The sequence below is a fragment of the Pleurodeles waltl genome, chromosome 3_1, assembly GCF_031143425.1.
Source record: "Pleurodeles waltl isolate 20211129_DDA chromosome 3_1, aPleWal1.hap1.20221129, whole genome shotgun sequence".
NCBI lineage: Eukaryota > Metazoa > Chordata > Amphibia > Caudata > Salamandridae > Pleurodeles > Pleurodeles waltl.
In genome coordinates this window covers 395199221-395215358 of record NC_090440.1, presented here as the reverse complement: position 1 = coordinate 395215358, position 16138 = coordinate 395199221, and the positions used below count along the sequence as shown (strand labels likewise).

At 44.8% G+C, this 16138-nt stretch overlaps 1 protein-coding gene across 2 annotated transcripts in view; it reads left to right on the top strand.

Moving 5' to 3' along the window:
- Window positions 1-16138, top strand: part of IQGAP1 (IQ motif containing GTPase activating protein 1) — a 424957-nt gene that overhangs the window by 351493 nt on the left and 57326 nt on the right. For both annotated transcript variants that reach the window (XM_069222592.1, XM_069222593.1), the window contains 2 exons: window positions 10452-10554; window positions 12696-12831. In XM_069222592.1, coding sequence (XP_069078693.1) covers window positions 10452-10554; window positions 12696-12831 — 239 coding nt within the window. The remainder of the gene's footprint in view (window positions 1-10451; window positions 10555-12695; window positions 12832-16138) is intronic.

The window sequence follows — 16138 nt, the reverse complement described above, 5'->3', positions numbered from 1 at the left end:
GGCGACAATCAACACAGCAAAAGGGATTGCCACTCCAAGTCCACAAAGGGTTCAGGCATTTCACAATGTAATACAGGCCATGTATCCAAAACAAAAAATACAAGTCAAAATGGTGATGAAACTCCTAGGCATGATGTTCTCATGCATAGCCATTGTCCCAAATGCAAGGTTGCACATGCAACCCTTACAACAGTGCCTAGCATCACAGTGGTCACAGGCACAGGGTCTACTTCTAGATCTGGTGTTGGTAGACCGCCAAACATACACCTCGCTTCAATGGTGGAACAGTATAAATTTAAACAAAGGGCGGCCTTTCCAAGACCCAGTGCCACAATATGTAATAACGACAGACGCCTCCATGATAGGGTGGGGAGCACACCTCAATCAATACAGCATCCAAGGACAATGGGACACTCACCAAAAACAGTTTCACATAAATCACTTAGAACTATTGGCAGTATTTCTAGCGCTCAAAGCATTTCAACCCATAATAAGCCACAAACACATTCTTGTCAAGACAGACAACATGACAACGATGTATTACCTAAACAAACAGGGAGGGACACACTCAACACAGTTGTGTCTCCTGGCACAGAGAATATGGCATTGGGCGATTCACAACCACATTCGTCTAATAGCTCAATTTATTCCAGGAATTCAGAATCAGTTAGCAGACAATCTCTCTCGGGATCACCAACAGATCCACGAATGGGAGATTCACCCCCAAATACTGAATACTTACTTCCAGAGTTGAGGAACACCACAAATAGATCTATTTGCAACAAAGGAAAATGCAAAATGCCAAAACTTTGCATCCAGGTACCCACAAGATCAGTCTCAGGGCAATGCGTTATGGATGAGCTGGTCAGGGATATTTGCATACGCTTTTCCCCCTCTCCCACTCATTCCATATCTAGTAAACAAGTTGAGTCAAAACAAACTCAAACTCATACTAATAGCACCAACATGGGCAAGACAACCTTGGTACACAACACTACTAGACCTCTCAGTAGTGCCTCATGTCAAACTACCAAACAGACCGGATCTGTTAACACAACACAAACAACAGATCAGACACCCAAATCCAGTATCGCTGAATCTAGCAATCTGTCTCCTGAAGTCCTAGAGTTCGGACACTTAGACCTTACACATGAATGTATGGAGGTCATAAAACAAGCTAGGAAACCTACCACTAGACATTGCTATGCAAATAAGTGAAAAAGATTTGTTTATTACTGCCATAATAACCAAATTCAACCCTTACACGCATCTGCCAAAGACATCGTAGGATACTTACTACATTTGCAGAAGTCAAAGCTAGCTTTTTCTTCCATTAAAATACATCTTACAGCAATTTCAGCTTACCTGCAAATTACGCACTCAACTTCTCTATTTAGGATACCAGTCATAAAAGCATTTATGGAAGGTCTAAAGAGAATTATACCACCAAGAACACCACCAGTTCCTTCATGGAACCTCAACATTGTCTTAACACGACTCATGGGTCCACCTTTTGAGCCCATGCACTCTTGTGAAATGCAATACTTAACATGGAAAGTTGCATTTTTAATTGCCATCACATCTTTAAGAAGAGTAAGTGAGATTCAAGCATTTACCATACAAGAACCATTTATTCAAATACACAAGCATAAAGTAGTTCTACGGACAAATCCAAAATTTTTACCAAAAGTCATATCACCGTTCCACTTAAATCAAGCAGTAGAATTACCAGTGTTCTTCCCACAGCCAGACTCTGTAGCTGAAAGAGCACTACATACATTACACATCAAAAGAGCGTTAATGTACTACATTGACAGAACAAAACTAATTCGAAAAACAAAGCAACTATTTATTGCTTTCCAAAAACCTCATACAGGAAATCCAATATCTAAACAAGGCATTGCTAGATGGAAAGTGAAGTGCATTCAAACCTGTTATCTTAAAGCAAAAAGAGAACTGCCTATTACACCAAAGGCACACTCAACTAGAAAGAAAGGTGCTACCATGGCCTTTCTAGGAAATATTCCAATGAACGAAATATGTAAGGCAGCTACATGGTCTACGCCTCATACATTTACCAAACACTACTGTGTAGATGTACTAACGGCACAACAAGCCACAGTAGGCCAAGCAGTACTACGAACATTGTTTCAAACAACTTCAACTCCTACAGGCTGAACCACCGCTTTTGGGGAGATAACTGCTTACTAGTCTATGCACAGCATGTGTATCTGCAGCTACACATGCCATCGAACGGAAAATGTCACTTACCCAGTGTACATCTGTTCGTGGCATTAGTTGCTGCAGATTCACATGCGCCCAACCGCCTCCCCGGGAGACTGTAGCCGTTTAGAAGTTGATCTTGAACATCTGTATATTTCTAAATATATTACTTTAAACTACATTATGTACATTACTGCATTGCATGGGCACTATTACTAGCATACACAACTCCTACCTCACCCTCTGCGGGAGAAAACAATCTAAGATGGAGTCGACGCCCATGCGCAATGGAGTCGAAATGGGAGGAGTCCCTCGGTCTTGTGACTCGAAAAGACTTCTTCGAAGAAAAACAACTTGTAACACTCCGAGCCCAACACCAGATGGCGGGATGTGCACAGCATGTGAATCTGCAGCAACTAATGCCACGAACAGATGTACACTGGGTAAGTGACATTTTCCATATATATGTTCGATGGCATGTGTAGCTGCAGATTCACATGCTTTGCACATCCCGCCATCTAGTGTTGGGCTCGGAGTGTTACAAGTTTATTTCTATGAAGAAGTCTTTTCGAGTCACGAGATCGAGGGACTCCTCCCATTTTGGCTCCATTGCGCATGGGCGTCGACTCCATCTTAGATTGTTTTTTTTCCGTCATCGGGTTCGGACGTGTTCCTTTTCGCTCTGTGTTTCGGGTCGGAATGTTAGTTAGAATCTCGGAAAAATCGTCGGTATTGTTTGCGTTCGGTATCGGGTTAGTTACAACCGATCGACACCGAATTTTGAAGAGCTCCGATGGCCCTTTGGGGTTTTTTCGATCCCCCGTCGGGGCCTGGTCGGCCGGGCCACGTGTCTCTTCAAGGCTGATGGAACGGACCCCATTCCGCTTCTGCCCAAAATGTCACAACAAGTATCCGTATATCGATCAGCATCTGGTCTGTAACTTGTGTTTGTCTCCAGAGCACAAGGAAGATACTTGTGAAGCCTGTCGAGCGTTTCGGTCGAGGAAGACATTAGGAGACCGAAGAGCGAGAAGACTGCAGATGGCGTCGGCGCCGACAGGACAAGGGCGTTTCGAGGAGGAAGAAGAAAACTTCTCCATTCAGGAGTCGGACTCAGACGAGCTTGATCCCGAAGAAACGCCGAAAAGCGTGAGTAAGACGTCGAAACATAAAACTCACGAGAAGACCACAAAAGCCCAGGGGACGCCACCGCCAACAGGCCATGGCTTAACCCGAAAAATAGGTGACCGATCATCGGCACCGAAAAAGGGCTCACTTGTGTCGAAGTCATCCGACTCAGGTCGAGATACCGGCACACAGCAATCTCGGGCCCGAGACAGCGGCTCCGAGCAAGTTCGGCAATGAGACAGTGGCACCGAAATGGGTCGGCACCGAGACACCACAACGCCAAAAATAAAGGTTTCCTCGGAGCCCAAAAAGGCGACCGAGAAGGTTTCGATTCCGAAACATCCAGCCTCGGAACTGAAAACAGGTTCCTACACAGAGGAACAGGGATTGTCCTCCCAAATGCAAGGACATAAGTTCGGAGAAGAACTTGAATCAATGGAGCCAGACTACACTCAAAGGAGGCTCCACATTCAAAAGGACACAGGGAAGATAAGCACTCTACCCCCAATTAAAATGAAAAGAAGACTTGCCTTTCAAGAAAAGGACAAGCAGCCACAGGCAAAGGTGGCAAGACAAACAACTCCGCCACCATCTCCACCACCATCAATGCACACATCACCGGTAGCCACTCCACCACTGATGCAATCCTGACTCATACTGCAATGAGTCAAGATGATCCTGACGCATGGGACCTTTATGATGCTCCGGTATCAGATAACAGCCCAGACTGTTACCCTGCAAGGCCGTCGCCACCTGAAGACAGTACATCCTACACGCAGGTGGTCTCAAGGGCAGCTGCTTTTCATAACGTCACCTTGCATGCAGAACCAATTGAGGATGACTTTTTGTTTAATACACTATCCTCCACTCATAGCCAATACCAAAGCTTACCTATGCTCCCTGGAATGCTAAAACACTCCAAACAAGTATTTCAGGATCCTGTGAAAGGCAGGGCCATAACTCCAAGGGTGGAGAAAAAGTACAAGCCACCGCCAACAGACCCTGTTTATATTACGCAGCAATTAACACCGGACTCTGTGGTTGTTGGGGCAGCTCGCAAGAGAGCAAACTCTCATACCTCGGGAGACGCTCCACCTCCAGACAAGGAGAGTCGCAAATTCGACGCTGCGGGGAAAAGGGTTGCAGCACAAGCAGCAAACCAATGGCGCATTGCCAACTCACAAGCACTTCTGGCAAGATACGATAGAGCTCATTGGGACGAAATGCAGCATTTCATAGAACACTTACCCAAAGAGTTTCAGAAAAGGGCACAACAAGTGGTGGAGGAAGGATAAAGTATCTCAAATAATCAGATACGGTCAGCAATGGATGCAGCAGATACAACTGCAAGGACAGTAAATACTGCAATAACAATAAGGAGACACGCATGGTTGCGTACGTCAGGATTCAAGCCGGAAATACAACAAGCCGTGCTGAATATGCTTTTAATGAACAGCAGTTGTTTGGGTCCGGAGGTGGACACTGCTATTGAGAAACTCAAAAAAGACACTGATACGGCAAAAGCCATGGGCGCACTCTACTCCCCACAGAGCAGAGGCACATTTCGCAAGACACAATTTAGGGGAGGGTTTCGAGGTCAACCTACAGAAGCCACAACCTCACAAGTAAGGCCCACTTATCAAAGCCAATATCAGCGGGGAAGTTTTCGGGGGCAATATAGAGGGGGACAATTACAAAAGAATAGAGGGAAGTTCCAAAGCCCCAAAACTCCTCAAAACAAGCAGTGACTTCCAAGTCACACATCCCCAACACATAACACCTGTGGGGGGGAGACTAAGCAATTTTTACAAACATTGGGAGAAGATAACAACAGACACTTGGGTACTGGCAATTATCCAGCATGGTTATTGCATAGAATTTCTCAAATTCCCTCCAAACGTCCCACCGAAAACACACAATATGTCAAAACAACATATGGATCTTCTAGGAATAGAGGTCCAGGCATTGCTACAGAAAGGAGCAATAGAATTAGTACCAATCCAACAGAAAGGAACAGGAGTTTACTCTCTGTACTTTCTCATACCCAAAAAGGACAAAACACTAAGACCTATATTAGATCTCAGAACATTAAATACCTACATCAAATCAGACCACTTTCACATGGTGACATTACAAGACGTAATCCCACTGCTCAAACAACAAGACTACATGACAACACTAGACCTCAAGGATGCATATTTCCATATACCAATACATCCTTCACACAGAAAGTACCTAAGATTTGTATTCCAAAGGGTACACTACCAATTCAAAGTGTTGCCATTCAGAATAACTACTGCGCCAAGAGTCTTTACAAAATGCCTGGCAGTAGTAGCTGCGCATATCAGAAGGCAGCAAATACATGTGTTCCCGTACCTAGATGATTGGTTAATCAAAACCAACACACTAAAACGGTGTTCACAACACACAAAGTACGTCATAGAAACCCTACACAAACTAGGTTTCTCAATCAACTACACAAAATCACACCTTCAGCCGTGTCAGAGACAGCAATACTTAGGGGCAACAATCGACACAGCAAGAGCGATTGCCACGCCAAGTCCACAAAGAGTACAAGCATTTCACAATGTAATACAGGTCATGTATCCAAACCAAAGGATACAAGTCAAAATAGTAATGAAACTACTAGGCATGATGTCCTCATGCATAGCCATTGTCCCAAACGCAAGATTGCACATGCGGCCCTTACAACAGTGCCTAGCATCACAATGGTCACAGGCACAGGGTCAACTTCTAGATCTAGTGTTGATAGACCGCCAAACATACACCTCGCTTCAATGGTGGAACAATATAAATTTAAACCAAGGGCGGCCTTTTCAAGACCCAGTGCCTCAATTCGTCATAACTACAGGTGCCTCCATGATAGGGTGGGGAGCACACCTCAATCAACACAGCATTCAGGGACAATGGAACACTCAGCAAAAACAGTTTCACATAAATCACCTAGAACTATTGGCAGTATTTCTAGCGTTAAAAGCTTTTCAACCAATAATAAGCCACAAACACATTCTTGTCAAAACAGACAACATGACAACGATGTATTACCTAAACAAACAGGGAGGGACACACTCAACACAGTTGTGTCTCCTGACACAGAAAATATGGCATTGGGCGATACACAACCACATTCGCCTGTTAGCACAGTTTATTCCAGGAATTCAGAATCAATTAGCAGACAATCTCTCTCGGGATCACCAACAAATCCACGAATGGGAGATTCACCCCCAAGTACTACAGACGTACTTCCAAAATTGGGGGCACCACAAATAGACCTATTTGCAACAAAAGAAAACGCAAAATGCCAAGGCTTCGCATCCAGGTACCCACAAGATCAGTCTCTGGGCAATGCATTATGGATGAGTTGGTCAGGGATATTTGCATACACTTTTCCCCCTCTCCCACTCCTTCCATATCTAGTAAACAAGTTGAGTCAACACAAACTCAAACTCATACTCATAGCACCAACTTGGGCAAGACAACCTTGGTACACAACACTACTAGACCTCTCAGTAGTGCCTCATGTCAAACTACCAAACAGACCAGATCTGTTAACTCAACACAATCAACAGATCAGACACCCCAATCCAGCATCGCTGAATCTAGCAATTTGGCTCCTGAGATCTTAGAGTTTGGACACTTAGACCTTACACAAGAATGTATGGAGGTCATAAAACAAGCTAGGAAACCAACCACTAAACATTGCTATGCAAATAAGTGGAAAAGGTTTGTTTATTATTGCCATAATAATCAAATTTAACCTTTACATGCATCTGCTAAAGACATCGTAAGCTACTTGCTACATTTGCAAAAGCCAAAACTAGCTTTTTCATCCATTAAGATACATCTTACCGCAATTTCAGCTTACCTGCAAATTACCCACTCAACTTAATTGTTTAGGATACCAGTCATTAAAGCCTTTATGGAAGGCCTAAAAAGAATTATACCACCAAGAACACCACCAGTTCCTTCATGGAACCTCAACATTGTCTTAACACGACTCATGGGCCACCTTTTGAGCCCATGCACTCATGTGAAATGCAATATTTAACATGGAAAGTTGCATTTCTAATTGCCATCACATCTCTAAGAAGAGTAAGTGAAATCCAAGCATTTACCATACAGAACCATTTATTCAAATACACAAGCATAAAGTAGTTCTTCGAACAAATCCAAAATTCTTACCAAAAGTCATATCACCGTTCCACTTGAATCAAACAGTAGAACTACCAGTGTTCTTCCAACAACCAGATTCTGTAGCTGAGAGAGCACTACATACGTTAGACATCAAAAGAGCGTTAATGTACTACATTGACAGAACCAAACAAATTCGGAAAACAAAACAATTATTTGTTGCTTTCCAAAAACCTCATTCAGGAAATCCAATTTCCAAACAAGGCATTGCTAGATGGATAGTTAAATGCATTCAAACCTGTTATCTCAAAGCAAAGAGACAACTGCCTATTACACCAAAGGCACACTCAACTAGAAAGAAGGGTGCTACCATGGCCTTTCTAGGAAACATTCCAATGACTGAGATATGCAAGGCAGCCACATGGTCTACGCCTCATACGTTTACCAAACACTATTGCGTGGATGTGTTAACAGCACAGCAAGCCACAGTAGGCCAGGCAGTACTACGAACTTTGTTTCAAACAACTTCAACTCCTACAGGCTGAACCACCGCTTTTGGGGAGATAACTGCTTACTAGTCTATGCAAAGCATGTGTATCTGCAGCTACACATGCCATCGAACGGAAAATGTCACTTACCCAGTGTACATCTGTTCATGGCATGAGACGCTGCAGATTCACATGCGCCCACCCGCCTCCCCGGGAGCCTGTAGCCGTTTCGAAGTTGATCTTGAACATTTGTAAATATATCACCTTAAGCTACATTATGTACATACATGTTTACTCCATTGCATGGGCACTATTACTGTAATACACTACTCCTACCTCACCCTCTGCGGGGAAAACAATCTACGATGGAGCCGACGCCCATACGCAATGGAGCCGAAATGGGAGGAGTCCCTCGATCTCGTGACTCGAAAAGACTTCTTCGAAGAAAACAACTTGTAACACTCCGAGCCCAACACTAGATGGCGGGATGTGCAAAGCATGTGAATCTGCAGCGTCTCATGCCACGAACAGATGTACACTGGGTAAGTGACATTTTCCATATATATATATATATATATATTACCTAGTGGCAGTCGCCACTAGGTAGTTTAGTTAGGACCATGTTTTCATAAAAAATGTTTGACTTGCCTATATCTTTGGCACCGTTTGACGATTCTTCACAAATGTTCCCCCAGAAAGTGTTGCAGTGATTCATGTTGCGCATGCAAAGTTTCGGGGTGATCCGTCAAGTGGGGGCCAAGAAAAGTTGGTCTAAAAAACGTTGCATTTCCCATGGTAATATTCCCATAGGATCTTTAGATACGACGACAGGCCAAAAACTACTGGACAAAATTACACCAAATTTGGCAGAAAGCTAGCTGTCTGTACGAAGATTACGTTTTCACTTATTTGGTGTAAACCGGTTCAGTAGTTTTTGACAAATTTAAGGAAATTCAAATTTGTATATCACTGGCCGCAAAGTATTCACGAACAAGCTCGTACAGGGAAATGCACAGCTCTGATTGGCTGCCAACACTTTAAACCAGGAAGTGTTGGCAGCCAGCTTGGGACGCAGCTTGAGCACTTTATTACAACAAGTTTTTTTATCACATGAGATACATACATGTATTGAAGCTAAAGAGCTGCTCTACCGGCTTGAGACCCCTATAGATCTGGCAACATTTGGGAAATTCATGTCGGTAGCTAAGTCACTATTGAATGGTCTCCTGCAGTAGTGATATTGGCCCTCATTATAACCCTGGCGGTCGGTGACCACCAGAGCTATTGTGGCAGTAATACCGCCAACAGGCTGGCGGTACTGCCTGCCTAATTTCGACTGTAGCGCTTCTGCCACGGTAATACCGCCGGTACCGGTGGTATACCGCCATGCAGGTCCCGACAGTCGTAACCCGCCAGGGTAGACACCGCCATGGAAAGTCTGGCGGTAAGGGGACATGGGGCCCCCAGGCACAGCCCCATCGGGCATTTCACTGCCCGAATTTCGGGCAGTGAAAAGCACGATCAGTGCTACTGCACCAGCTGCACATCAGCATTGCCGCCGGCTCTATTACGAGCCGGCAGCAATGTTGATGGGACTTTTCCGCTGGGCCAGCGGACAGTAACACTGTTACCGTCCGCTGGCCCAGCGGAAAAGTCGAAATAGGGAGCCAGAACTACCGCCAGCACTGGCGGTATTCTGGCACCCGCAGCCTCGGTCTCACTAGACCGCCGAGGTTGTAATGAGAGCCATAGTGTTTAGATCTATTTTTCTGTATTAGTAGTATTGCCTTGTATTAGGCATCGTATAGTATGACTGTGCTTTTGCAGTTTTGGAATCCAGAATAGTGTTCCGCTGATTATTACTAATTGCACTTTATAACCGGAGGGTGCGGCGTTGCAGGTAGTTCAGGGGCAAGAAGGGCACCCACTGGACCAAAAAAGGACATGGACCCATAGGAAATACAAAGTCCAGCATATGAATGGCCAACGCATACTAATGAGTATTTGGAGCATGAGAGAAGGTTATTCTGCACGGTAGCTTGCCTGGTGCTAGGTCTGCCCTTACGTGCATTTGTCATGCAGTTCTTATGGCTGGGGATCATGTACACTTAGAATGACTTACTTGCGCAACATAAACTTGCTCCTAGTACTTAACGGTTCTTCTTTTTAATTACTTTTTTAGTGCTTTTACTGTCTAAATGTTGGTTGACTAGATTATTAGATGTCTATGAATTTTAAATGGGGTTCAGTCATATACAGGTGACTGTGCTCATATATGCAGTATCATTCATTGTGGGAGAATTATTTTTTGTAAAAAAATGTATTTAATTGCACAAATACATGTATTACTCGCATGAGTGTTTGTATGTAACAGATCTTTGTGGACTCTTCGGTTGCTGCATTGTAACCTAGTTTCATTGAGGATAATGTGAGCGCTGAACGATGCTGCTTTTGTTCCAGCTCCTCTTAGATCATCAGGATGCTATTGCACCAGAACACAATGATCCAATCCACGAGCTTCTGGATGACCTGGGGGAAGTGCCTACGATAGAGGCCCTCATAGGTGAGTTATTTACCCATGTGACTGCTAAAAAGAGGAAAAATACTTGTTCCCTGGAGCTGATACTTTTTACCATTCTGCAACTTATATTTTATGTCCTGAAAACTTCTGCTTGGCTTTCATTCCTCTTTGATATGCTACCTATTTAATTTAGCGCACTGTAGTAACTGTATTGTTTGTAGGCACTTCCTGCAGATATTTCAAGGTATAGAGGCATCTGAGAGAAACATACTTTTTGTAAGTTTGAAATATCTGGTATATATTGCCAATTATATAGTGTAAGCCTAGCTGGGAAGCAACAAAGCATAGTACATGAGTGTGGTCTTGGAGATGTTTTTTTTATTTATTTATATGAGTTTTGCATATTTTGGTGCACATCTTCATATTACATAACATCTTAACATGTATTTACAATTTGCAACAGAAATATATTACATGATTTGCCCAGAATCACATGATTTTTGGAGACCCGCTGAAGCCAGTTGTTTAGAATATACATCCGAACGACGCATGCTGGAACCACGCATGCCTGAACAACGCAGAAAAATGACCGCGTTGTTACCACTAATGCCTTAACAATGATTTTTTGTTGTAAAGGCATTCCTGGTAAAGGCATGTATGGTTCCAGCATGCGACCGCCCTGGCCCCCCACCCTGCCCCCTAAATATTACGTCGACCCCCCCCCACCCAGCCCCTTAAACCTAAAACCACCCCATCCCCCCACCCCTGACACTACCCCAACCCAACTCCTAAAATTACTGCGAACCCCACCCCCTCCCCTAAAACCACCCCAACCCCTAAATTAACGCGACTCTCCACCCCCTAAAAACCCCCAATCCCCCACCCCCCCACCCCGTCCCCAAAACCTAAACTACGCCAACAACCCACCCGCCCCTAAAACCACCCCAACCCCCACCCCTAATATTACCGCAACTCCCCACCCCACCCCTAAAACCACCCCAACCGCCACCCAGCCCCTAAAACCTAAACTATCCCAACCCCCCACTCCCAAAAAGTAAAACTACCCCAGACCCCCCACCCCTAACACAAAAAATACCGACCCCCGCCCCTAAAACTAAAAATGCCCCGACCCCCCCCTTCACCCGCCCCTAAACCTAAAAATGCCCGACCCCCTCTTCCGCCCCAAACCTAAACCACCCCAACCCCCACCCCCAAAAATAAAAATACCCTGACCCCACCCCACTCCTAAAACCTAACCTACCCCAACCCCCCACTCCCAAAAAGTAAAAATACCCCAACCCCCACCCCACCCCTAAAACCTAAACTACTCCAACCCCCACTCCCAAAAAGTAAAAATAACCCAGACCCCCCCACCCGCCCCTAAAACTAGAATGCCCCTCCCCCACACCTAAACCACCCCAAGTCCCCACCCCCAAAAACTAAAAATACCCGACCCCCCACCCCGCCCCTAAAAAACAAAATGCCCGTCCCCCCTCCCTTGCCCCTAAACCTTAATCACCCCAACCCCCCAACCCACCCCAAAAACTAAAAATACCCCAACTCCCTACCCCGACTCCTAAAACTAAAAATGCCCAAGCCCCCTCCCCTGCCCCTAAACCACCCCGACCCCACCCCCTAAAACTATAAAAATACCCCGACGCCCCTGCCCCTAAAACAGCCCCAGTCCCAGCCCCACTTACCTCATCCTTGATTGCGTTGTCCTCCTCAGCAGACTCCCTTCTTCTGTGCCTTACCCACGCATGTGCGTGGTTCAGCACATGCGTGGTTAAGGCCCCAATCAAGGAAGTTGTGGATAACAAAAGCGTTGTTCCGCTTTCGTTTTCCATGACTTCGTTGTTCGGGAGTCGTGCTTCAGGCTGCTTCTCAGTTGTTTACAGAGCACCTGCAGATTATACATACAAATTGGATATGTACCACAGGGTGCAGTTATTAGTGGGTATGTAATTTGTATCCAATTCTGAGTTTCAACCACCAGAAACATTTAATAATGTTATGTATCATCTATGAAATCAGAAGGAATTGTGTAATCTGTTGCTATACCAGTTTTTATCTCTTTACAATCCAATATGTCAGACATCTGCTAATTCTGCAAGTTATCTGCTTACTGTTTGCGTTGTGTGTTTTTTAAATGCCACCTTTGATACTTCATTTTCCTGCTTTAGGAGAAGGACCAGGAAATACAGGTGATACAGCCAAAGAGATGTTAGCAAAGACAGAGGTTTCTCTCACCCTGACCAATAAATTTGATGTATTGGGCGATGAGAATGCTGAAAAGGATGCCAAAACGATATTGTTAAAGTAAGTCCTTCAATCCAACCAGTATTTTACTATCAGTTTATTTTTGCACATTTGCTAAAACATGTCGACGTTTTGATTTTTTGTACATTTTGAGGTCTGTGCAAAAGTTTTTTTAGTTCAGTGCAATAGTTCCTAATCTCTTGTAAATTACTTAGTCCTTAAAATACAAATGTATTTATTTGTTAGATTTTGCCTACATGGATTTTCATCTTTCAGATTATGTGAGAAACAAAGCATCAATACCCTTTCTGGTGTTTCAGCATACAATAGGAATGGCCATGTCCTAATGCTTCAATAATAGATTTTTGTCTTGTATTTCAGTTGATTTTCTCATTGCTTTTATCACAATTGTTTTTTTGTAATCTAGTTATGTGTGTATATTTTTGTACCAGAAAGCTCATTTTCCTTTTCATAAAAAAAAAAATGTCTATAAATGCAATCAAAAGTTACTATGTTCTTCTACTGTAATCTTATGTTCGATGGCATGTGTAGCTGCAGATACACATGCTGTGCACAGTCCGCCATCTGGTGTTGGGCTCAGAGTGTTACAAGTTGTTTTTCTTCGAAGAAGTCTTTTCGAGTCACGAGACCGAGGGAGTCCTCCCATTTCGACTCCATTGCGCATGGGCGTCGACTCCATCTTAGATCGTTTTTTTTCCGCCATCGGGTTCGGACGTGTTCCTTTTCGCTCCGTGTTTCGGGTCGGAAAGTTAGTTAGAATCTTGGAAAAAATCGTCGGTATTGTTTGCGTTCGGTATCGGGTTAGTTAGAACAAATCCACACCGAATTTTGAAGAGCTCCGTTGGCCCTTCGGGGTTTTTTCGATCCCCCGTCGGGGCCTGGTCGGCCCGGCCACGTGCGACTTCAAGGCTGATGGAACGGACCCCATTCCGCTTCTGCCCAAAATGCCATAACAAGTATCCGTATACGGATCAGCATCTGGTTTGTAACTTGTGCTTGTCCCCCGAGCACAAGGAGGATACTTGTGAAGCCTGTCGAGCGTTTCGGTCGAGGAAGACGCTGAGAGACCGAAGAGCCAGGAGAGTACAAATGGCGTCCACGCCGACAGGTCAAGAACGTTTCGAGGAGGAAGAAGAAGCTTTCTCCATCCACGAGTCGGATTCTGAAGAACCCGACGCCGAAGAAACACCCCAAACCGTGAGTAAGACGTCGAAAATCAAGACTCACGAGAAGTCCACAAAAGCCCAGGGGACGCCACCGCCAACAGGCCATGGCTTAACCCGAAAACTAGGTGACCGATCCAAGGCACCGAAAAAGGGCATGCTGGTGTCGAAGTCATCCGACTCCGGTCGAGATACCGCCACACAGCAACCTCAGAGCCGAGACAGCGGCTCTGAGAAACTTCGGCACAGAGACAGCGGCACCGAAGAATTTCGGCACCGAGACACCACGCCGAAAACAAAGAAGGTTTCTTCGGAGCCTAAAAAGACTTCCGAAAAGGTTTCGGTTCCGAAACATCCAGCCTCGGAGCAGAAAACTAGTTCCTATACAGAGGAACAAGGATTAACCTCCCAATTACATAGATTTGGAGAGGAGCTTCAAGCTGTGGAGCCTGACTACACGCAAAGAAGGCTTCATATTCATGAGGACACAGGGAAGATAACCACTCTTCCCCCAATCAAAATTAAAAGGAAACTTGCCTTTCAACAAAAGGACAAGCAACCACAGGCAAAAGTGGCAAGGAAAACAACCCCACCACCGTCTCCACCACCATCAATACATGCATCACCAGCAACAACTCCACCACTGATGCACTCACCAGCTCATACTACAATGAGTCAGGATGATCCCGATGCATGGGACCTTTACGATGCTCCAGTGTCTGACAACAGCCCAGACTCCTATCCCACAAAACCGTCACCACCTGAGGACAGTACATCCTACACACAGGTGGTCGCAAGGGCAGCCGAATTTCACAACGTCACCTTACATTCTGAACCAATTGAGGATGACTTTCTGTTTAACACCCTATCCTCCACCCATAGCCAGTACCAAAGCCTTCCCATGCTCCCAGGAATGCTAAGACATTCAAAACAAATATTTCAGGATCCAGTTAAAGGCAGAGCCATAACTCCAAGGGTGGAGAAAAAGTACAAGCCACCGCCAACAGATCCAATCTATATTACAACACAACTAACACCAGACTCAGTAGTTGTCGGGGCAGCTCGTAAGAGAGCCAACTCTCATACCTCAGGAGACGCACCACCTCCAGACAAAGAGAGCCGCAAATTTGATGCTGCGGGATAAAGGGTTGCAGCACAAGCAGCAAATCAATGGCGTATTGCCAATTCACAAGCACTTTTGGCAAGATACGACAGAGCTCATTGGGATGAAATGCAACATTTCATCGAACACTTACCCGAGGAGTTCCAAAAAAGAGCGCAACAGGTGGTAGAAGAGGGACAAAGTATCTCAAATAATCAGATACGGTCTTCCATGGATGCAGCAGATACAGCTGCAAGGACAATAAACATTGCAATCACGATACGAAGGCACGCATGGCTGCGCACTTCAGGGTTCAAGCCTGAAATCCAACAAGCTGTGCTCAATATGCCATTTAATGAACAGCAATTGTTTGGGCCGGAGGTAGACACTGCCATTGAGAAACTCAAAAAAGACACCGATACAGCCAAAGCCATGGGCGCACTCTACTCCCCGCAGAGCAGAGGCACATTTCGAAAAACACCTTTTAGGGGAGGGTTTCGAGGTCAACCCACAGAAACCACAACCTCACAAACAAGGCCTACTTACCAGGGTCAATATCAAAGGGGAGGTTTTCGGGGGCAATATAGAGGGGGCCAATTCCCAAGAAATCAAGGAAAATTCCAAGGCCCCAAAACCCCTCAAAATAAACAGTGACTCACAAGTCACACAACCCCATCACATAACACCTGTGGGGGGAAGACTAAGCCAATTTTACAAACTTTGGGAGGAAATAACAACAGACACTTGGGTCTTAGCAATTATCCAGCATGGTTATTGCATAGAATTTCTCCAATTCCCTCCAAACGTCCCACCGAAAACACACAATATGTCAAAACAACATATAGATCTTCTAGGACTAGAAGTTCAAGCATTGCTACAAAAGGACGCAATAGAATTAGTACCAAACATACAAAAAAACACAGGAGTTTACTCACTGTACTTTCTAATACCCAAAAAGGACAAAACTCTGAGACCAATACTAGATCTCAGAACACTAAATACCTACATCAAATCAGACCACTTTCACATGGTCACGTTACAAGACGTAATCCCACTGCTCAAACAGCAAGATTACATGACA